This window comes from Candoia aspera, chromosome 2 (genome assembly GCF_035149785.1).
Source record: "Candoia aspera isolate rCanAsp1 chromosome 2, rCanAsp1.hap2, whole genome shotgun sequence".
NCBI lineage: Eukaryota > Metazoa > Chordata > Lepidosauria > Squamata > Boidae > Candoia > Candoia aspera.
In genome coordinates, this window is record NC_086154.1 from 97,182,284 (window position 1) to 97,204,680 (window position 22,397).

The window sequence follows — 22,397 nt, forward strand, 5'->3', positions numbered from 1 at the left end:
GGCACTAGTTATTGTGACACAATGGGATTCATAGTGGGATTCCAGCCCATAAAGCTTATCAGGATCTGTAATTGTGGGAATGAGCTTATATTAATGTCCAAATTTGCCCAGTCATATGAAATGCAGGCTTTGGGGGTAGGATACAGAGGCCCCTTGGGCCCTGGAAAGGTTGCCGGACACAAAGTTTGAAGAAAGATAGTTGTCAGCCTATGCAGGACTAATTACAGGTTACAGAGAGATATTTTAGAACAGTCCATTGAGGTGGCTCTCAGTGTGACTCAATTATGTTAAATATGTTGGGATAAAAAGGACTGCAAGTGCCAGTTTCCTTGAAGCAATAGACTCTACTGCTGTGCAGATGGATCTGCACTTCCACTTCAACCCTCACCTTCAGCTGGCTGCCAGATGAGCCTGCTCACATTCTCCCGCTTCTGGTTTGCTGACAAGTTCATTTCTTGCACGGTGATGATGTTGAAGGAAGAGAACAAATTCTGACGAAGTGGAAAGACAGAAGAAGAATATATGATGGGCCATTGGCTCAAGTTGAATCTCAATGCTAGAATCACTTTGATCAGGTTCTCCCCACTTTTTGTTTTTCAAGACCTGACCCACCCAACTGAATCTCATTCTTCAGTTTTGGTCTTCAACTAGCATCAACTCAGATCTTTATATCTTCTTTCCCATATATTGAATACTGTGTCCCTGTCAATCCAATAAAAATGTGAGAGGCTAGCCATGAAATCCTTCATTCAGATCTCAGCTGGACTATGAAATCCACAAGCAATTTTGGCTATTATCTGCAGGATGGAGATATTAATGCTTCCCTACCTGATAGTGTAGGGAAGCATTAATGTCACCCATTTTGGTGATAGCTTAGCCCAGCTAAATTACAGATAACAGTTCATGCCTTTATTGGTAACATGATCTCCAGCAAGAAACCTACCAGCAAGTTAATGACAACAGGCAAGGAGCCATTGACTGCCTCCCTGTATTCAAATTGGTGCTCTAGACGGATGAGAACGGCATCAGGCTCCCACTGGGCCAATGTGAGCAAGTGGATGTTCAAAGGAAGGGCATGGCGGAGAGCAGAGAACTGAGGATTGGGAGAGAAAGTATCAAGCAAACAAAGATTGGCAGATTACTATCACTGAAGAGTCACAATGTTAGATAATGTCACTGACTTATAAAATACAAAACATTCAACAAAAAAAGGAATGTCATTCAATACTAAACAATGCACAAGTTATGAAAAGCAGAAGAGGGTAATCAGCTTTAGAAGGTAAACTACATTTAAAAACTACCAGAGACGGGGAGTGGGTTTCCAGTGAAGGAGTATGGTGGCAGGTCGAGCTCTGTAAGAGCTCGGAAAAATTAATATCTACAACGCGGAGGTCGAGAGTCCTGTGGAGTTGGAGAGAGACAGACAGACCTCGTAGGCAGCGCTAGAAAAGGAGCGCTGCCGGCGAAAGGCTCCAGCGGCTTCGGAGCGGCAGGCAAAAGCTTTGCTTTCTCTTTCAACACTTTCACTTTCGCCGCAACAATAAAGCAGCCGGGAAGCCTGGAGGCACATCTGTAGAACCCGCGTGAGTAGCCTAGCTAGCTAGGCAATTCTGCAGCCCCCTTCATCTCTATTAAAAGAAACAACAACTTTTGACCACAGAAGAGAAAAAGAAGAAACTTTCTAAGCGGGGGAAAACAAAAAAACTTTTCTATACTTTGAAGACAAAAAATCTTTACTGCCAGTCCTCACTTAAAAGGAACTGAATTAATTAATTAATTTCTAACGCCATATTGGACTATATTGTAGATGTTTATAAGATTATTTTGAATTGTATGCTCTGGATGTTTTGATATAAATATTATACATTGCTTTATATAGATAAATATAACATTAGGTGTAGTGATTAAGATAGGTAAATAAAGATTTCGATAAGAGCAAAATGAGCACAAGGAGACAGAATAGGAGAGGCTCAGAAGCTGGGGAAGGAGAATGGCTGAAAGCCATGTTTGAAGATTTTACGCAAAAAACAATCCAAAATATTACTCAAAATTTAACGCAATTATTAGAGAAGAAAATAGATGGATTTGAAAAAAGGTTAGATCGTAAGTTAGAGACAACGGACAAAAGAATAAAAGCAGACATTCAAGAGGTAAGAGAAAGAGTGGAGAAATTAGAAGTAGAGAATGATAGAGAATTAGACCGATTAACTGTGTTAGAGTTAAAAGAAAAAGAACATTGTGTTAGACTTAGAGGTGTACCTGAAAAAAAAGAGGCAGAAATAAGAGAAATAGTGGTTCAAATGCTTGTAAGTTTAATTGAATGGGAGGAAGAAAGGCTAGAAGAAGATATAGAAAAAATATTCAGAGTTAACTGGAAATATGAAAAAAATTAAGTGGAAACCAAGAGATATAATAATTGAATTTGCTAGGAAAAAGACAAAATAATTGATAACACAGGTCTCCTATGGGAAAAAAATTAATATCGAAGGAGAGGAGATTATGATATTGAAAGACATACCACTGAGAATATTAAAAAAAAAGAAGGGACTATTTCTTTCTCACTGAAGTCCTTAAACGAAATAAAATCCCCTTTAGGTGGGAAATATTGGAAGGAGTGAATGTCACATTCCAACAACAAAGATATAAACTGAATACTATTTTTAAGGCTCAGGAATTTCTCAGAAAATATAAGGAAGATTTAGAACCAGAAACAGATAGAAGGGAAAGGCCAGAAAGTAAAGAAAGTAAAGTGAAACGTTTAAATACAGAGGAACAAAGTGCAGAGGAACTAGCTTCAAGTTCTAAAGAATTTGCAATACTCCTCTCCAGTGAGTGAACTAAAATGCCTTTCCTGGAATATAAATGGAGCCAATACCCCAGCTAAAAGGAAAAAAGTTTTTCACTATTTATACAAATTAAAACAAGATATAATATGTCTTCAAGAAACTCATATTGTGAAAAAAGATACTAAATATCTGGTAAATAACAAATTAGGAAATGAATTTATAGCAGCAAATGAAAAAAAAAATAAATGGAATTGTAATATATGTAAGGTAAAAGGTAAAGGTTTCCCTTGACGTAAAGTCCAGTCGAGTCCGACTCTAGGGGGCGGTGCTCATCTCCGTTTCTAAGCCTTGGAGCCGGCGTTGTCCGTAGACACTTTCCGGGTCATGTGGCCAGCATGACTCACGGAACGCCATTACCTTCCCGCCGAAGCGGTACCAATTAATCTACTCACATTTGCATGTTTTCGAACTGCTTGGTGTGCAGGAGCTGGGATTAACAACGGGAGCTCACCCCGCCACGCGGTTTCGAACCGCCGACCTTCCGATCGACAGCTCAGCGGTTTAACCCGCAGCGCCACCGCGTCCCTTAATATATGTAAAGCCCCATCTAAATCCTAAATTAATAAGTGATGATAAAAATGGGAGATATTTAATAATAGAATTACAACTACAAAATTCTGAAGCAATATTGGTTGGAGTATATGCCCCTAATGATAATCAGAATAAATTCTATCAAAATTTATCAAATGAACTTTCCGAATTATCCTATAACAATTGGATTATGATGGGAGATTGGAACGGAGTTACCTTACCAATTATTGACAGAAAATCTGAACAACAAATAAAAAAAAATCAAGGAAAATTGCCCCAATCTTTTTTTGATATGTCAGAAAATTTGGCTATTGTAGATGCCTGGAGTTATAAAAACGCTACCGCTAGAGATTATACATTTTATTCAGACAGATTCAAATCATTCTCCAGGATCGATATGATATGGTTATCTAAAAATTTGGCAAATAAAATTTTAAATGTCTCAATTCTCCCCTGATCCTTCTCAGACCATAATCCAGTTTAATTGGTTATAAAACTCCACCCAAAAAGTTATAGGTGGAGATTAAATGAAACCTTGTTGAGAAACAAAGAACTTGTGGAAGATTGTCAAAAGAAATTAAAAGAATTCTTTGAATGGAATTTAAATAATGAAGTGAGTATTGGGACAGTATGGGATACTAGCAAGGCATATATGAGAGGATGTTTTATGTATTTAAATAGTTGCTTAAAGAGGAAAACACAACAAAAAATTCAAACAGTTCTTGATCAAGTTAAGATAAAAGAAAAAAATCTTCAAATAAGACCATCAGATGAAGGTATAAATCATCAAATAAAAATTTTACAGCAGCAATTAAAAATACAACAGATGAAATTGAAAGAAAATTGAGATATATTAAAGAAATTTTGAATATGCTAATAAAGCTGGAAAATGGTTAGCATACAAATTAAGAAAAGAAAAAGAAAAAAACTATTACTAAAATTCGAGAAAATGGGAAAGAATTAGTTGACAATGAAAGAATTAAAAAGGCATTTCATAATTTCTTTACAAACCTATATAAGAAACAAGAAATTTCAATTGATAAAATTGAAAACTATTTATTAAAACAAAATGTAAAGAAATTAACTAAAGACCAAAAAGCATTAATTAACAATCCTATCACAACCCAGGAAATTATAGATGCAATTAGAAAATTGAAAACAGGCAAAGTTCCAGGTCCAGACAGATTTTCAGCAGGTTATTATAAATATTTTCAAGATAAAATTTTGTTACCACTTAAAGATTTAATGAATGCAATTCTGTTAGGAAATCCAATACCAAAATCTTGGTCAGAGGCAAATATCATACTAATCCCAAAAGAAAAACAAGACCTGTCACTATGTAAAAATTATAGACCTATTTTGTTATTAAACAATGACTATAAAATATTTACTTTAATTCTAACTGAAAGACTAAAAACAATACTTCAAGAAATAATTAATTATCACCAAAATGGTTTTTTACCCCAAAGATATATAAAAAACAATATAAGGACGGTTTTAAATATAATAGAGTATGCTCAATTTCATAATGAAAAACAGATTATGTTATTTTTAGATGCTGAAAAAACTTTTGACAACCTAAATTGGAATTTTATGCTTAAGACTTTAGAATTGATGGATTTTGGCAATATATTTATAAAAGCAATAAAAGCAATTTATACATTTCAAAAAGCCAGAATTGTGATTAACGAAGAGATAACACAAGAATGTCAAATAGAAAAAGGAACAAGGCAAGGTTGTCCGCTATCTCCTTTATTATTTATATTGGTATTGGAGGTTCTAACAGAAGCTATCAGAAAGGATCATATGGAATAATGATTTGGTTTACATATATTCAATTAAAAGAACAATTTAAAATAGATGCCAAAAGTTACAAATTTACAAAAAAACTATCTTGGTGGGATGAACAAATCTATGCTAATAATGACCACATGATCTCTAAAACATAAAATGCTATTACAAATGAGAATATTAAATGTACAAATTAAGCAATGTTTGAACAAATGGGAGAAAAATTTTGGATACAATATTGAATACGATGTTTGGGAAAGAATGTGGACTAAGGGATTAAAATTTACATTAAATTATAATTTAAAAGAAAATTTTTATAAAATGATGTACATGTGGTATATTACTCCTGAAAAATTATCGAAAATGTTTCAAAATACGTCAAATGTTTGTTGGAAATGTAAAAAAGAAATTGGAACTTTATACCATATGTGGTGGACCTGTAAAAAAGCGAAAAAAATTTGGTCATCTATACATAATATAATTTGTAAAATGTTGGCAGTAAACATTGATAAATCACCGGAATTCTACTTATTGGGCTTTATGAACAAAGATTTGGAAAAAAACTATGGAAAACTTCTACTGTATTTGATTACTTCAGCCCGAATTATTTATGCCGCAAAGTGGAAAGAAGAATTAATCCCATCTGTGGAAGAATGGATACTTAAATCCCTAAACTTGGCACAAATGGCAAAACTAACAGACCAACTAAACGATAAAAATATGGAAGACTTTCAAAAGGACTGGACACCCTTTTTTAAATATGTGGAATGGGCTCAAAAAGTTAATATGAACATATAGTATGTAAATAGCAAATTATTTTAATTATATAATCTCTTATTAGAATTAATGAAGGCAATTTAGAGAATTAAGGAAAAAATAATAATACACTAGGATATTAAGCTGTACCGTCTAGAAAGTTGGAAACCCAAATCTATTTATTTATTTTTCATTTTATTCTTTATTTTTAGGGTTATATATATATATATTTATAGGTTATATATATATATATTTCATTTTTTCTTTTTTCTCCTCCCTTTTTTTTCTTTTTTCTCCTCTCCTCTTTTTTGTATTGTAAGATATTGTTTGTATGTAATTTTATGTTTATTTAAACAAATTAATAAAGATTCATTAAAAAAAAAACTACCAGAGACGGGCAGAACTTTGGAAAATTATTAACATGCAGGCAGCACCTGTCCATAATTCTTTAAAACAGCCATGTCTTTTCCTTGATTGTGCAACTATACTCTGCAGCTGCCATGCAGAAAAGGTGCAGCTACTTTTAAACAGTTGCAGAAAAGTGCTATGTTCAGATATACTTCTTGGAATGCTTCTCATTCTAAAACCCTCAAAATTAAAATAATCTTACAACAGTAATAGTTTCTTCTTAGAAATGCCATCCATCATTTGTTGAAACTAGTCTGTTAACTATTAATAAATAAGGCTTGAGATGTCTGAATACTACTTGTCTTTTTGTCTACCTTCTGCTCACCTCTTTGATGATGCCCTGACCAGGTTGGTAGGGAGGTCCTCCCCCTGGTGCCAGCACCAGCTGTGGTGCCATGTACTCTTGCTGGGCCCGCAGGCGGTGCAACTCAGCGGATGATTCCACTGTGTCTAAGAAGACAAGGTGGCGACCTCGCACCACAAGTCCATTGTGATAATCGCCAGGTTCCAGTAATGGCTCCCCAACGCCCCGGTTGTCGTCATGTAGCAGCCTTCGATGTACCTGAAAGCCACATGCCGGAAAAAAAAAAGTGGAAATCAGGAGAAGGGCAGGACTACTCTTGTAATTCAGTTTGTTAATGCCTTAAAATGCCTGGTGCTGTGGGATGATATGTCTTTTCAGGATGCTGAAGAACAAGTGATTCCTAAAACACAAGTAACCGACTTCTTTATACCAACTCATCTAAGCATTGGTCTTGCTAGAATTTGACACAGACTTTCCTTCTGGTGGTAGAATTTGCACCACTTTGGCTTCTGATAGTTCTCCCTTACCTCAATCTCCTATTCTTACGTTCTTTCATCTACTGAAGCTGTGACTTTTCTGCTTTTGGGGCTAACATTTTACACAAGGACCTCAGGTCCAACAAGTACAAAGGAGAGAGGCTGGTTCCCATAGTTTCGGCTGGAAGCAATTGCAGAAAGTCCTTGTCCTTCTTATTGCTCCACCAACCTGCTATGCTTACCATCAGTTCAAGAGAGCCATCGGTGAGGCTACTGCCACCCTGTGAGCGATCTGTCAGCACTGTTAGCTGGGTCTTCTGGTCCTGGAATGAAGAAAGTAAACAGGCTACGCCTGGCTGCATGCACAAACAAACCTCACACTAGGGAGGTGCTACAGAACTACAGATGATTCCACCACACTGGAGCATCGTGATAACCACTGTTGCCACCCCACTTACACCAAACAGAAACCTACCCACATTATTCCATAATGATGCTTGTGGGCAGTAGTCCTACAGGAGAATATCCCAAGAACAGCCAAGCCTGCCAGGAACCAGGGGATATTATTACCTTGATGTAGATACGACTGTTCACAGGGTAGTAGTTGCCTGCCACTGGCTCGGTCTGGCTCAGATTCCATGTGACTCTGTAATCGCGCCTTCCCCGGCAATGAAAGAGAGCAAATGAGCTTCCTGACTTCCTTCAGGCAGCTAAACCTTGCAAAAGCAAGGTGCACCCACCCAGCTGTTGTAAATGGAGGGGAGGAGCAGTAAGGAGGGTCAGAACAAAATGAACAAAAAGGCAACATGTACAGCCATGACTGGTATTTAAGTTCTCACAAATTATCCTTTCAGCCTGGCTTGTTGGATAAACTCAGCCCTTGTACAAGCCGCACCCAGCCTGGGCACTCTCCCCACATATGGATTTCAACTCCCAACAGGGTCACTGCTGAGAATTGGGAACACTGAAGTCCAGAGAGCTGAAGGAGCCCAGAATGGAAAAGTTGCATTGCAGTTTTGTAAGCCACGGCTTATGGCTTCCAGAGGCTGGCTGAAAATGCTGGTAATGTTAGTTTAAATACATCTGCAGGCCATCACTTTGGGAATGCTGTGTAGAGTAAGCCAGTGGCTCTTTATACAGATCTACTGGGAGTGAGCACTCAATGCAGAAACAGTGAAGTCTAATAGCTTGCTTAAGGTTACTGAATTTGTTGTGACCAAGCATTTTAAAACCAGAAATTTCTAGCTAATGGTTTGTGCTCTAAGCTGCTGCACAGTTCTGGCTGCAGGCCAAGAAGGTTGGGTCTTCCTGCTCCTAACCCAATACCTTCTCTCCAGGATCTCGCGTCCATTGGAGTCTGTGTAAAAAAGGCCTTCAGTCTGCAGGTTTGTCTCAAACCTGCTGATGATCTCCTTGCCAAGATGATCCCTATGGCAAAGCACAGAAGCCAGAGTCATGCCAAAGATCGATGAAGGCCTCCCCTACCCCACAATATGGCTCTGATGCTCACCATATAGGAATGGGTCCCACTGTCCATTCCAGTTCAACATATGGCTGCCCAGCATAGAGGCGCACCACTTGGGAGCACCAGTCGGAGAAGTTCTGGTACAGCTCTTGCACCACTTGGGTCTGCCAAAGAGAGACAGAAGGCTGCTATAATCCTTACTTGGCTTCAAAAGTGCAGCTGCCCCTTTAGCCACAGAAGGGCACAAATGAGTTTCGAGAGCAGCTACACACACAAAGAAATACCAGGCACATAAGGAGACTGCTTATGGCTCCCTTAAATCCAAAGGCAGAGTGCCATAGCATGCTTCAAATCATACAACGGATGACACCTTCTATCAATGAGAGGAGCCTTAAGAAAACATCAGAAGAAATGAGATTACACCTATTAGACACCTCAGCTCCTGAAAAGTGGAAATTCTTCCCCACTCACCATTGAAGAGCAAAACCTGTTTTTATACTAACCTTTGGTGAGCTCAACCTTGCTAGCACAGGTGGCATTTGTTGCAAGTGGCAAAGTGTCAGACCCAAAAGCAATTCCCACAACGCTCCACTTATGAAGTGGGGCAGGGCACAGCAAAAAAGTATTTCTTACCCCTTCTTAAAATCCAAGGCTGGCAACTTTTTGTCTGCTGAAAAGTACATTCTCTCAAGAGAACTCTGTAGAAAGCCACTCTCTATGGCAGCCTTTCACAACCTTTTGACCCTGGAGGAGCACTTGAAATATTTCTCAGGCCTCGGGGAAGCCCTGCACCTTCAGGCTCAAAGTTAGGCCAGCAGTTACAAAATTACTATGTTCGTTTCATGGGTAGGCCTGTAGATATGCATTAACAGTGTTCTTAAGCTAAAAATAGAGGATGAAACTTCCCTCTTTAATGTGAAGTCTGAATTTGAAATAATTTTTTAAATAAATCGTGATCTCACAGGGAACCCCTAGTGACCTCTTGTGGAACCCTAGGGTTCCATGGAACCCTGGTTGAGAAACCCTGATCTATGTCACGAGGGCTAAGGAAGAGGAGAAGATCGGCCATTTTCTTTCTGGCATCCTCTTTTCTCTCTTCTTCATATATCCTGAGGTAGGACAGCACTGAGTGTTGATCAGCATTGCAAATTAGACTGAGGAGGGCATAAAAATCAACTAAGGGCCAGAAGCTCTCTACTGTAAACAAGCACATATCTGTGCTCAAAATCCCTGCAATTCTAGTATTGCCCTGCCCCATAAAATGTTTCCGCCACTCCCTCAGCCCACGCCAAATATTACTTTAGATTCCCAAACAAGGCAAGGCAGCTTTTGTGGGAGCAACTGATACCCCCTCTTCAGGGGTGAGGAGCTTATTTTGCCTGGACAAGTTACTCCAGTAGTTGGCTCTTCCCGCTACATAACTAGCTAGCTAGCTAGCTTTATTTGTTTATTTCTATGCTGTCCCATCATTCCAACAGGCTGAGTGGCATGCAATAAAACCAAAAAGGACAAAGTACAATATTACAATAGTGGCATAATCCATCAAGGGCAAGCCTGAATTTAACACTCCCCAACTATTCTATCAGAGCTGCATTTTTACAGTTCTGCAGAAACTCAGCAGGGAGGTGGCAGTCAATACATGCAAGGCAGGCTGTTCCACAGAAAGGGGCGGGGGGTGGCAGCTCCCTTGATAAGGCCCAACTATAGGGTCCCTGCAGGTCAAATACTCTTGGGGGTGGGGCCCTCAGCAGGACTTATCTCCTGGATCACTGGGCAGGCAGATCATTTTGGAGCAGATGATCTTGAGCTTTTCCAACCTTCTTTTGATATATACGAGCTTTCTGGGCAATGGGAAACGGCTTAGAGGTGTCAGGACGGAAGATGTAGGCTCCAGACGCCTGTGAATGTTCTTCATTTCCAACACTGGCATTGTACCTGGAGAAGTCAGCCAAGAGAAGGATGTGAAAACCTTCACATCTACCATCGCAGAACAATAATCCACACAACACCAATCCCAGCAGAGTTTAAGGGCTGTCAAGCCATCCTCAAAATCCACCTGCCACCAGCCACAGTAGAGCAGACACTCAGTTTTCCAAGCATAAAGTGCCATTAAATCTGACCCACCAGAAGAAGCTCTGAAGAACTGGTAAGGAGATGTTCTTGTCCATATTCCAAATCTCCTTCATCAGTCCTGTTCTGGGGTCAAATAGAACTTGCAGATGCTGGGGCAGAAGCACACAAAAAACAATATATGGGAGACACCATCAGGGATATCAGGAACAGCTACTTAGTCTGAATGGTAGCAAGTGAAGACTATTTAATCCAGAGAAGTTTGTTTTCAGGACACTTATTTGCCACTTCCCTATCTTTAGAATAGGAACGTTTTGAGCATCTCATTTTATTCAGTATCTAACAGTTGACAATATAATCTTTGGTATTTGATATTTCCCTTTACTTTAAGAATTGTTTCAGCCTCATGGCACAAGGGCAGGAAACAGGCAAGAAAAATACAACGGAGCCAGCCAAATGACAGAAGGAAAGATCAGCCTGTACCTCGTTCTCAATTGCCAATGTAAGATGCTCTGCAGCAGGTTGGGGGCGCAGCCTTTTCAGCAGCCTGGAGCCTGCTGGATTCCTGCCAGGCAGCTGGGAAATGGAATAGGTGCTATAGCCCAATGGCGGAAGGGATGCCTGAAATACCAGTTCATTGATGGCACTGCCCCGATTATGCCGCACGGCACGGGTAAAACTTGATACAGGAATGACCTGGAAAGGAACAAGTGAGATGCCCAATTGATTATAGGCACAGTCCAGGGTCCATCCCGCAGAGGTCTTGTTCACAGCAGAGTAATTCTGCATGTGTTTCCTTTCACTCCAGGATACAATGGTACAGGGAGCCAACAGGAGCTTGGGTCCCTCAGAGATATTACAGGCACTCTCTCCAAGGCTTTCATTTTACACAAAGATAGATTAACACTTTAACCAGCACAGAAGAGGGTGCAGGCAAGACCTCATCCACCTGACCTATAAGAATTTATTCTCTATTGAGCAATTACAACAAAGAGCTTTGGCTATGGGGTGGTCTAAAATTTTTTAATAAATAAAATACAAAGGCACTGTGATGACAAACAAGCCATTGATTCATAAATACTTTCTTGTGGATGCTCAGGAGCCCCATTAATTGAAATATTTTGTTACTGGCTTCCATGCAACACCTGAGGTTGGGAGGGTGGCCCACTTGGGTTCACAGTGATGCCTAAAGATCCCCAGCCAGTGCCTCCTACCTCATTCAAAACATTCTGACCATCAGGAGCTACAACTGAATAATGACTTCCGTTCACAGGCAGTCGGACATTCCAATCCACAGAACGGGCCAGAGGGTTATAGATGATCACGGTAAACTGCAAAGGTAAGGAAGAATATGTTGGGAAAAGGAAGACCTAATTGGGGGTGCTAAGGGCCTGGTTATTTATTTATTAACTTATATACCAGTGTTTCTCAAGCTTGGCAGCTTGACGATGTGTGGACTTCAACTCCCCATGGCTAGCTGGGGAATTCTGGGAGTTGAAGTCCACACATCGCCAAGCTGCCAAGCTTGAGAAACATTGATAGATACCATCCCAGTTTAATGACTCCAAGCTCACTTAAGAGGCAATCTTCTCCACAGCCCAAGCACAGTCTTTAAGGCTGCAGAATGAACTGGGAGGCTCCAGATTTCAAGCCTTGTAGGAGAGGAAGGATGAAGAAATTGTATGGTCCTTACGGTGGGGGCAGCTTCGGTTAGTGGGCAGACGCTGATGTTGAGGTAGGTGCAATAGATGAAGTTTTCCTTGCTGCCGACAAGACTGGCTAGGGCATTACTCATCACAATCTGCCAAATCAGAAAAAAACAACAGTAAGTTCCCTACTCCTGCCAGAAAGTTATGAGTGGACTGAGGCACAGCTGGGGAAGAATCGGTGAAGATCCCATGCAAAGTCTTGGAGTCAAAGCCACTTCAAGAGTTACACAAACATGGACAAAAGAAAAACTACAAATTACTTGCATTTCCCTCTTTGTCATGGGCAAAGTCAGGCTACAAAAGCCAAACAAGTGTCCACTGCAAAAAACAGAAATCAGAAAATCAGAAATATGCTCTTTGTATATAGGAGGATCCCGTGGCAGGATTACAGGATACTGCATTCTTAAGAACATGGAAGAAAAGAGGAAGACTCCTTTAAGCAACATGCAGAGGCTACCACAATAAAGGGAATATGGTATGTCCATGACTGGCTATATGCTGTTCCCAAAGCAAGTCAAGGAATCTCAGCCTTTGCTGCTACAACTTGTGAAGATCAAGCACCTTTTTTGCAGCCAAAGGATGTGCTTTTCCCTTTTTAGTATAATGTCCTCCAAAAGCTGCAGTGATGCTCATGTCTGCACACATGTGAGAGAGAAAAATAGCAGAGAAAATGTTGCTGGTTTGTGCACAAACCTGGCAGGCATCCCAACCAACAGACAACTGTTTGGCATAGTCATTGGTCACATGCTGCTTTGCTGTGCCACTCACTGCATCGTGATGCTGAGCAACTCCCATAGCTTGGCCTATAAGAAAAAGACCACAGGTATCACACAGTAACTTATGGGGTCCCTAGAGATTTGGGCACTGTGGGACTGGCCATAGTTTTTATCCTGGGCTTGTTGTACCCCCAGTACAGGCACCATTGCCCAGAGTTCCTCTTCCTAATTTCATGCATAAATTAGGTCTGATCTCAAGGAAGTTGTCTGATGGTCATTGTGGCAACTGCCACCACAATCACTCTCTTATTAAAAGCTCAGGGTGAAAGCCCCTGTCAACCCTCAGGAGTTCACATACATACGCAGCACAGAACTGTTAGCACTGCCATAAGGCCCGAGGTTTGCTTTCATGCCAACTAACACTTCCAGCTGGTTGCAGATCTGCAAAAGAAGAAACAAATATCAGAGAACCACAAAGCACAAGGATACATTCTACCTAGAAAATATGAAGACTACTAACTTGAAGGAAGTTGTTGCTGAGCCGTTCATAGCGTTTCAAAGCTGGTCGGCTGGTGAAATAGCCTGTCCAGAATTGATGGGGGCCATCGGCATACGGGAAGAAGTCATCGTATTTCACAGACCTGCCCAAAAGAAGACCAGTCAACCAAAATCCACATTTGGATCTGGAATGCCACCTTCTCCTGGCCTCAGAATAAACTGAGCTGATGAGTAGTAGAAACAAGCAGCAACTTGGGTGAAATCTATCTTCAGTGATTTCTGTATCATGATATTTGAGAGAGAAAAAAAAGGTTAAGAGACCTAATGTGCTTCTTAGTCGTTTTTTCCACTTTATTTATTTATTTATTAGATTTATATTACCGCCCCTCTCCCCCAGTGGGGGACTCTGGGTGGTTTACAGTAAAAAAGATAATAAAAACATCTAAGCCTCAGTCACAGTTTTAAAAACATAAATAATTCATGCTAGGAAATTAATAATTATTAGGATGGCATTGGATGGATAAATAAAATCATATGGATATATAAACTGATGTCACTCTCTTTTAAATGTACCCTGAGTAACTAGAGCATAGAGTGATTGGTATGAATTTACCAAGCCAAAGATATGCTGGGTGATCTAGATCTAGGTTAGAGGTAGGCAACTTTTACTTTCCAAATATTTTAGAGTTCAATTACAGTTTCCATAATCCAAAAGCACTGCTATTAGCAGCAGATACTTTGGGGAACTGTGGTCTGAAGTCAATGGAAAACATTAGGTTGCCCATCCTTAATCTAACTGCTAGATCTGTAGGAAAGTTTCAGTCTGTGAGAAAGGATTTTCACTTCTCAACTGTTTAATGACGGTTGCAGGAAAAGACTCTTCCCTCAACTCCCAACTGAAGATGCCTGAAGAAGGGCAGTCCGAGGGGACCAATAAGCTTTCCTGCTCTTTTGTCAGATGTGCTATGTTGCTTCACAGTCATAACATGGCATAGGGCAAAGAGAAAGCATCATAGATCAGGGGATGGGCAGATCAAGCATGGCAATTCACAAGAAGCAAAGAAATGAAGCAGTTTGAACCAAACTAAGAAGATATGTCTCTCTGCTGCTATGGCTACTTGTCAGGCCCATCAAATGTCTGTTCGTGCCACTTACCAATCCCAGGCCCTTTTGCTAACATTGAGAAGATATCTTACAGGTTAGATCCAAATTAAGCACCTGCTCAGGAAAGAGAGAAGTGAAGACAGCCCCATAGAAAAAACTCCTACTGCAATGAGCGGCTCTGAAGCCCAGCCCGCCAGCCCGCCTGCCCCAGCCCTCTCACCATGACATGTTGGCTTTATTCAGCTCCCAAAGATAGCAGCTTGGAGTTGAGTAGAGTACATTGACAGGGCTGCCCTTCAGTTGCTGGAATAGAGAAACAAGGACATTGCCAAACAATCATATTCCAAGGAAAGAGACACGTTCATCTGCATTTGCTCTTGCAAATTTACCAGCTCCCCTTACCAACTGGACTCTGGGCAACTTCTGATATGCCTCAGATCTCCTCTATGTAAAGTGCATCAACCAGAGGCAGAAACTGGTGTGGTTCCAACTTTGCCTTGGCGAGAGAAGCATAAGGAAGTTTCTCCTGCCTCTCAGCCCTTGAAAGACCACTCTTATCTAGACCAAGTGGAGCTCACTGACACAAAAGAAGGAAACAGCAGATGGTCCAAGCTGCTATGGTAAAGCAAATGGGCATGACGACTGCAGCTGATGGATAGAGGAGAACAGTGAAACAGGGCAAACTTGGAAACCAGGAGTAGCTACCTTGTGACCTGACACAAAAGATTCCATCAGCTGGACCTTAATCTCCGCTTTAACTCTCAGCATTGAAATGCTGTTGCTGGACAGAGAAAAAGGTTCCTCAATTCCCTGCTTGTCTGCTGGAGAAGTAGGGGAAGAGGGAGGCAGGCAGAAGCCTTAGCTGTCCTGGCTTTATTTACAGCTTATGCTGGCAAGGTATATGAGAATGCCTAGAGGGCTTTCAGTTTTCCTATGTGAGAAAAGAGGAAGCATAAGCATGCATCTTTTCTTTCCTGGATCAAGCCCCTGAGTCAATTAAAGAACAACAGAAATAAAGCAATGACTCCCTCTAATTGAGCTCGACTCCTGGTGATTACATGGATATGTCCATGTGGTTGCCATTGCCTTCTTCCCGGAAGTTTTTGATTTCCCAGCTAAGCCTACAGCTCTATTTCCTCCGCTTCAGGTACCAACTAGGCCTGAACCTGTTTAGCTTCCAAAATCAGCCAGAGTTGGTGAGATGCTGCCCCCTGTTAAGACAAAGAGCAATTGTCCTGTTCCAAATGAGCTGACCACCTCCCTTACTATATCAGAGATCCACAGGTTCCTCATCGTTCTTGGAAGATTTATCTCGCATTTTAGCAGAACTGCTTTTGTGGGAAACGGTTTGTGTTTCCCCAGTACCCTCAGAAGGCCTGAGTCTGTTGTGCTCCTTCCCAGCTAAATTAACTGAGGCCTCAAACTCTGAGGCCTAGTATTGGGGAAAATGGCTTCTGTCCAAGGAGACAGGCTGATGGCCCACCCCAAGGTACCTGCGCATTAACATGATGGATCAACTTGTCCATGTTCTTGTACCACAGTATGGCGTTCTCGTACTGGAAATCAGATCCCATGGTCATGACAATGTGGTTCGTGCGATAGTGTTTGGCCTGAAGGGAAAATTGAAAACTAGTAAACAGGTCTACTTGTCACATAGTCACTCCCCTCCCACCAAGAATACTGTTAATAACAAAGAGAAGTGTTCACATGCAGAGAAGTGTTCAAATGCCTCAAGTGCACAACAATCTAGAAAGGTAAGTCTATAAAATCCATATTGCAATGTGGTAAGCAGGGGGAAACAAGGAACAGCAGATAGCTTAAGGCTTCCTAGTGAGTTTATAGTAGCAATCTGATATAGTGGGAATACCTTGATTCAGCATTCAATTCTTTGCTATAATACGTGGCCACTTCCCAGTTAATACAACATCTTTTGAAATGATCAACAGATCGTACATAGTTTAGTTTCACTCCCAGCCAAAGACAGATGTCTTCCCTGATACCACCCCTTGTTTTCACCTGGGCAGCTGCAATTCCCAGAAAATAGGCCACTATATTTTCCACATTGTTCTCATCACTGTCATCATCCACAATGGGATTGTCAGAGCAGATCTGATCCCAGCAGAGAGACATAGGGGGGTTATAAACATTTGGCAGGATACCTATCAAGAGACAGGAGAAATGAGAGGGTCAAATACACTCTATGAATCTGTTTCCATGCCCCATTTGTTAAACACAGAACAATGAAGCAGCAAGGGACCAACATTCTACACCAACTTGATGTCCTTCAGATGTGTTAGACTACAACTCCTATAAGCCGAGGCCAGCATGACCAATAATCAATGGTTACAGCAGATGCAGTCCCATGCTTTTGAAGGCCCTGGACTGCCTTCCCCTGCTCCATCTATTAACAGTTGGAGAAGAAATAAGATCCTATAGCAAAATTTCAACACAACACATCTGGAGTGCCCCAGGTTGGTGAACTCTGCTATCATGTGCAGTCAGGTGAAAAAGAAGTGAACCCCATTGAAATATTTGATTTTTTTGCAACATATTTCAACATAAAAATATTTGATCTTCATTTCAACAATATTGATAGAAAAGGGGATATAATATAACAAATATCAGGTGCTACAGTATTTACATTTTGTAGTCCACTGTGTAATTTAAATAAACATAATTTTGCATGTGGAAAAAGTAAGTACTCCCCTATATTAATCACTATTTCAAATACCCAAAATTAGAATCAAGTGGACCAGATCAGGTGCAAATGATTAGAACATTGTTGGAGAGGATCTGGGAGGAACCTGTCTTATTTAAATCTCAGATATTTAGTTTGATTTGCCCTTTGTTGTTGAAGTGGGTGGTAACACCAGGTCTAGATCAAAAGAGAAAGATTAGAGATGCCAGTGAGTCTGGGAGGGATTTAAAAAGATCACCAAATAATTGGACATCAATCATTCCACTGTCCAGAAGATCATTTACAAGTGAAGATTACATATAACTGCCAACTTGCCCAGGCCAGGTTGCCCCAGCAGGTTTAGTTCAAGAGCAGAATACAAGATGCTGAAAGAAGTCACTAAGAACCCCAGAATTTCATCACGTGACCAACAGATAGCTCTCAGACACTGAATCTACCATTGGAAAGAAGCTGCACAAATTAGACCTACATAGGAGGTATGCCAGGAGGAAACCTTTGCTTTCCAGAAAGAACATCAGGGCAAGGCTAAACTTTGCTCATGAACATGTAGACAAAGACCAGGTGTCATGATCACCGTTGCAATGCTTGTGACATTGCAACAGCTCGCATGACAATGCAGGGAAATGGGTACCGGGCGGATTAAGGGAAAAGGCAACTAGCTAACAAAAGAGAGCAACAGGTGCTGGCAACAAAGTATCAACTCTAGCGGAGGTGCAGAAGAGAGAGACACAATGTTGCAAAGAAGGTAATTGACAAGACCAGACCACGAGGCGCGCCCGAGCTGTCAAAGAGATTACGAATCTGATCACCCGGCAATGAACCATCACCGGCCAGGGAAGCAATCAAGGAAACGCCCGGAGCACAGGAGGGGCTCCACGACCCCTCACCTACCGGCAACGGAACCGACGGGGCTCGGGGCGCACCCAAAGTAAGAAGGGGTGGAGCACTGACCGGCGCGGGCTATTTAAATCCCGTTCCGGCGCGCTCCACTCACTCTCAGCTTTTCTTAAAGGGCATGCATACTGTTACTCAAATAAAACCAGAACCTAAGCCTACACTAGCGCCTGTGTTTTTACTGGGTAGCAGGCAGAGCCTGACACCAGGACTTCTGAAACAGTGTGCTCTGGTCGAACAAGGCAAAGATAAGAGTTATTTGGCCACAGTACCAGAAGACATGTTTGGTGAAAACCAAAGACGGCATTTTACCAGAAGAACCTGGTATCAACGATAAAAGCGTGGTGGTGGAAATGCTATGGTTTGGGGCTGCTTTGCTGCATCAGGGCCTGGGCAGCTCACCATCACAGAATCCACTGTGAATTCTTCATTGTACCAGAGGGTGCTTGCGGATAATGTGAGAACATGTCAGAAGATTGAAGCTCAACTGAAAGGGGACCTTCAAACAAGACAATGGCCCTAAACATCCCAGTAAATCCACCAAGGGATGGCTGAAAAAAAAGGAAATGGAGGGTTCTGAGTGGCCAAATTAAAGCCTGGATATAAATCCCATCAAGATGCTGTGGGGTGATTTGAAATGAACCCCTCCACCATCATACAGCTGAAAAAATACCTCCCAGTTGATGTCAGAGACTGGTAGACAGTTATAAGAAATGCTTACTTGAAGTTGTTTCTGCCAAATGGTGCAATACCAGGTATTAGAGCCAAGGGTGTACTTACTTTTTCCATAGAAGAAAATGGCATATCTGTTAATTTTTTCTTGAATAAATTTTTGCAAAGTCAATTTTTCATAGCTGTTTTTGTTCAAGTACTTCACCTTTATCTTTATATAATGTTTGAATGAAGATACAATATTGATATGTCCACGTTAAAAAAGAAAAAAAAATTACATGGGGTATGTGTACTTTTTCGCATGCCTGTATGCATTTCTTTCATAAATATGATCTGCCCTCCAGAAAATGATACAACCCAAGTGATTATACACACACAACTCATGCCAACCAATGCTCATGTCTATTATAACATCTATAAAACTGACAAACCAAGTTACACATAATTCTGCTTCTTTGGGCCACTGAAATGAATCAATGTATTTGCCCCAGTAGCCAACCAGGTCCTCTGCCAAAGTTTAGGACCAATTCCCAAATGTCTAGCCACCATTGTCAAGGCAAGATTTGACAAGAGTTGTGGGCAAAAATATCTGCACAGTACCAGGATGTTGATGGTACTAGACCTAATCTGATGTTTCTTAACCTGATGGGTAGTTAATTATACTACATTAACTCAAGTCTTTTACATTTCCAGGTATCTTCCAAGTCAGCCTTGCTCACCAGTGAAGAGATCAGCCATAGGTGGATCCAGGTTTCTGCTTGCACGCCACAATTGCTCCATTTCACGCAGTGACTGACGGTGGGATTTATCCTGGTAATCAATACGGCCCAAGAAGAAACCATCATAGCCCATCTGGGGAGAATGGCAAGTGAGGGAATCTAAGTAACCTGAACTTGGGAGGAGGGGATATTAAATGAACTGGGAGATCCCAACAGGCAGGTTTCAGATACTAACTCCAAAAAGTTTTACATATCCATACTGCTTGGGGTGGTAGGGGAGAGGGTAATAGTTAAAAATTCTGGCAACTGTAGAAGTTTGCAAGACCTGAGCAAACAGAGAAGCCTGCTCCCGACTGTGCCCAAAAGGATCAATGTGCCAGGCTACACGGGGTCGGCCACATTCTCCAAAGGTCTCTTTCAGGAAATGGAGCCCGAGACTCATCTGATCAATGACAGCACTGTAATGTACCGACGCCTCATCATTCATGCACCAACCGCCATTCACAAACTCCAGGCGCCCTATTGAGGAGTAGAGAGAGAGAAAAACAGAGAACATCAAGATGGGGCAGAACTTGGGTCATCCTCACTGAAGAGCAGCAGAAACCGTCCCCAGTCTGCCATTGGATCCATTAGATATTGGTATAATCCCTGGGGGGGAAATGCTCTGCTCTGTTCCCTTTAGTTCCCCCTCCTGCCCAAGACAAGGTATCTCTAGGTCCTTCTGAAAATACATGGAGCCATGTCACCTGTGACTCAAGAGAAGCCAACAGCTGGCCAAACAACTAGTGCTCCGCCCCTCTCGCTCACCTTCAGCAACCAGCTGCTGCACAGACTGGCGCATGGCTTCTGTCTGCAGCCCCCACCAGTGGGCAAAGAATGCCACTTCCACATAGATGAAACGCTTGCTGGGGTCAGCCAGCAGCTGAGGAATGACAGAGTCAAGGATGTACTGCACCCCGGCATGTTGGATGTCATTGCGGACTGCAAGGCAAGAAGAAAAGGGTGGCTGAGTCTTGCAGGCCAACAGTATTTCCTAGACTGAAAGAGAGCCTGTCTTCTTTGCACCTGCCCACCATCAACCATAAAGCCACCTTCCTGGCCTTGTGCCACTCAGCATTCCCAATCAACACAGCAACTGGCCTTGCTGGTTGGCAATGAGAATTTCAAGAAAACATCTCTGGAAGGACATGAGGTTCAGAAGAGCTGATGCATATTTCCACCTGGGAGTTTCTATATCACCCTTATCTGTGACTAGAGGATAAAATGCTTTGGAACATTTCTGTTTCCAGTGACTGTATTCCGGCCTTGGGAGGCAGCGTGCAAAGCCCACCCACCCATGCAAACAGGGCTTCCAAACAGGATGCTGCCATCTGGAGGAGTGATAGAAATCTTAGCAGCCAAGGCCTAACAGATTTTGCTGAAAGATAATGGGTGTTGGGGACAGGGAAGCTGGGAAACTCTAGGGCTGGACAGCAGATTGCAGCGCAGAGCCAGTGGCCTGGCTAATGTCATGCCTAAAAGCCTTTGGAGTTTGGTGCTGAAGGTGTAGCAAGCCCCTCCTGGCTAAAGATGCCCCTCAATCATGAGTTCTTCACATAGCCTTGGGGCTGCTCCTGAACCTCAGTCCCTGGTGTTTACTGAGAGAACACTACTGGAGTGCCATGGCAAGCTGCTGTAAAAGATGACAGAGAAAATCCTATACAAAACACTGAGGATTGTTATTATCTGCTAGGAATTTCTTTTATTTTATTTTTAAGATTTGTATGCTGCCTTTCAAAACCAAGTTTCCCTAAGGCAGCTGACAAAACATGTGTCAAGTTTTGCTTCTTTTACACTACCTTTCTCTTCAAACAAAGAACTAAGACATCTCTTTTTCACTACAACACTCATAATCTCTGCTAGCTTTTACAGCAGCTCACTAGTGGGAGCTGAAGACCCAAATACCTGGAAGATTCCAAGCTCCCTCCCTCAGGAACATTTGCTTACTTCAAACAGGGAAGGCAATCTGAAGATGCACTTTCCTGGAGTCAAGGTTGGTCAGCAGTTACACCTTCAGCACCAAACTCCAAGGGCCAGCAAGAAAGGCTGGTGCTAATTCAAAGCATGAAGCACAAAACTTCCTTTTCCTTTCCAGGGCTTTGCTAGATCTTGCTGTGAGGCCTCTTGCTAGCCCATCTGGCAGCTTCAACTCACCTCCAAAGAAATATTGGTCCACTGTCTTCAGCCAGCCCACGTCATCATGAGTGTGAGGGATAAGGTGAACATTGAGCATGTCAGGTTTTGTCACTGGGCAGGACTAGTAAGAGGCAAGGGGGAAGGGAAAAACAAGAAACATCTGAACTGAGAGGATTTATGTACCAGCTAACGAAGCCCCTCAAGACTGTGCACCCCAAGGCAGCAGTCAGAGGCAGCAGTCAGTAAATATTGAAAGGTAAAGATGGGTTTGAATTGAGCTCAGTTCCTGGTCACATCCATAGGGTTCCTTTGGCAAAAGGACAGAAGTGATTGGCCACTGCCCATATTCTACAATGTTCTTTGGATTTTCCAACCCAGGCAACAGGCCTGGTATTCCGGGGGGGTGGGAGTGGGCATCAAGAATTAACCAGGCCCATCCCTGCTTTGGAGATCAGTAAGGTTGGCTGGGGGCTACCCCTGCTGAGGCTCAGTCTGGATATAGAAGTAGAATGCTATCCTCACTTGTTCGAAGACCCACTTCCAACTTTAGGGCCAGGGAAAATAT

The 22,397-nt window shown here is 41.8% G+C and overlaps 1 protein-coding gene across 1 annotated transcript in view; it reads right to left on the reverse strand.

Annotated features, from left to right (window-relative positions):
* The window catches only part of MAN2B1 (mannosidase alpha class 2B member 1), a 28,906-nt gene that overhangs the window by 583 nt on the left and 5,926 nt on the right, over window positions 1-22,397 (reverse strand). Inside the window, exons 2-23 of the mRNA XM_063292493.1 lie at window positions 21,851-21,953; window positions 20,465-20,638; window positions 19,983-20,176; window positions 19,658-19,790; window positions 16,691-16,833; window positions 16,168-16,284; window positions 14,895-14,977; window positions 13,593-13,713; window positions 13,435-13,513; window positions 13,050-13,159; window positions 12,341-12,448; window positions 11,862-11,978; window positions 11,131-11,343; window positions 10,702-10,799; window positions 10,395-10,512; window positions 8,623-8,741; window positions 8,439-8,540; window positions 7,683-7,770; window positions 7,355-7,435; window positions 6,658-6,894; window positions 944-1,093; window positions 389-491 (exon numbers count right to left, since the gene is read on the reverse strand). Of these exons, the coding sequence (XP_063148563.1) occupies window positions 389-491; window positions 944-1,093; window positions 6,658-6,894; window positions 7,355-7,435; window positions 7,683-7,770; window positions 8,439-8,540; window positions 8,623-8,741; window positions 10,395-10,512; window positions 10,702-10,799; window positions 11,131-11,343; window positions 11,862-11,978; window positions 12,341-12,448; window positions 13,050-13,159; window positions 13,435-13,513; window positions 13,593-13,713; window positions 14,895-14,977; window positions 16,168-16,284; window positions 16,691-16,833; window positions 19,658-19,790; window positions 19,983-20,176; window positions 20,465-20,638; window positions 21,851-21,953 (2,791 nt within the window). The remainder of the gene's footprint in view (window positions 1-388; window positions 492-943; window positions 1,094-6,657; window positions 6,895-7,354; window positions 7,436-7,682; window positions 7,771-8,438; window positions 8,541-8,622; window positions 8,742-10,394; window positions 10,513-10,701; window positions 10,800-11,130; window positions 11,344-11,861; window positions 11,979-12,340; window positions 12,449-13,049; window positions 13,160-13,434; window positions 13,514-13,592; window positions 13,714-14,894; window positions 14,978-16,167; window positions 16,285-16,690; window positions 16,834-19,657; window positions 19,791-19,982; window positions 20,177-20,464; window positions 20,639-21,850; window positions 21,954-22,397) is intronic.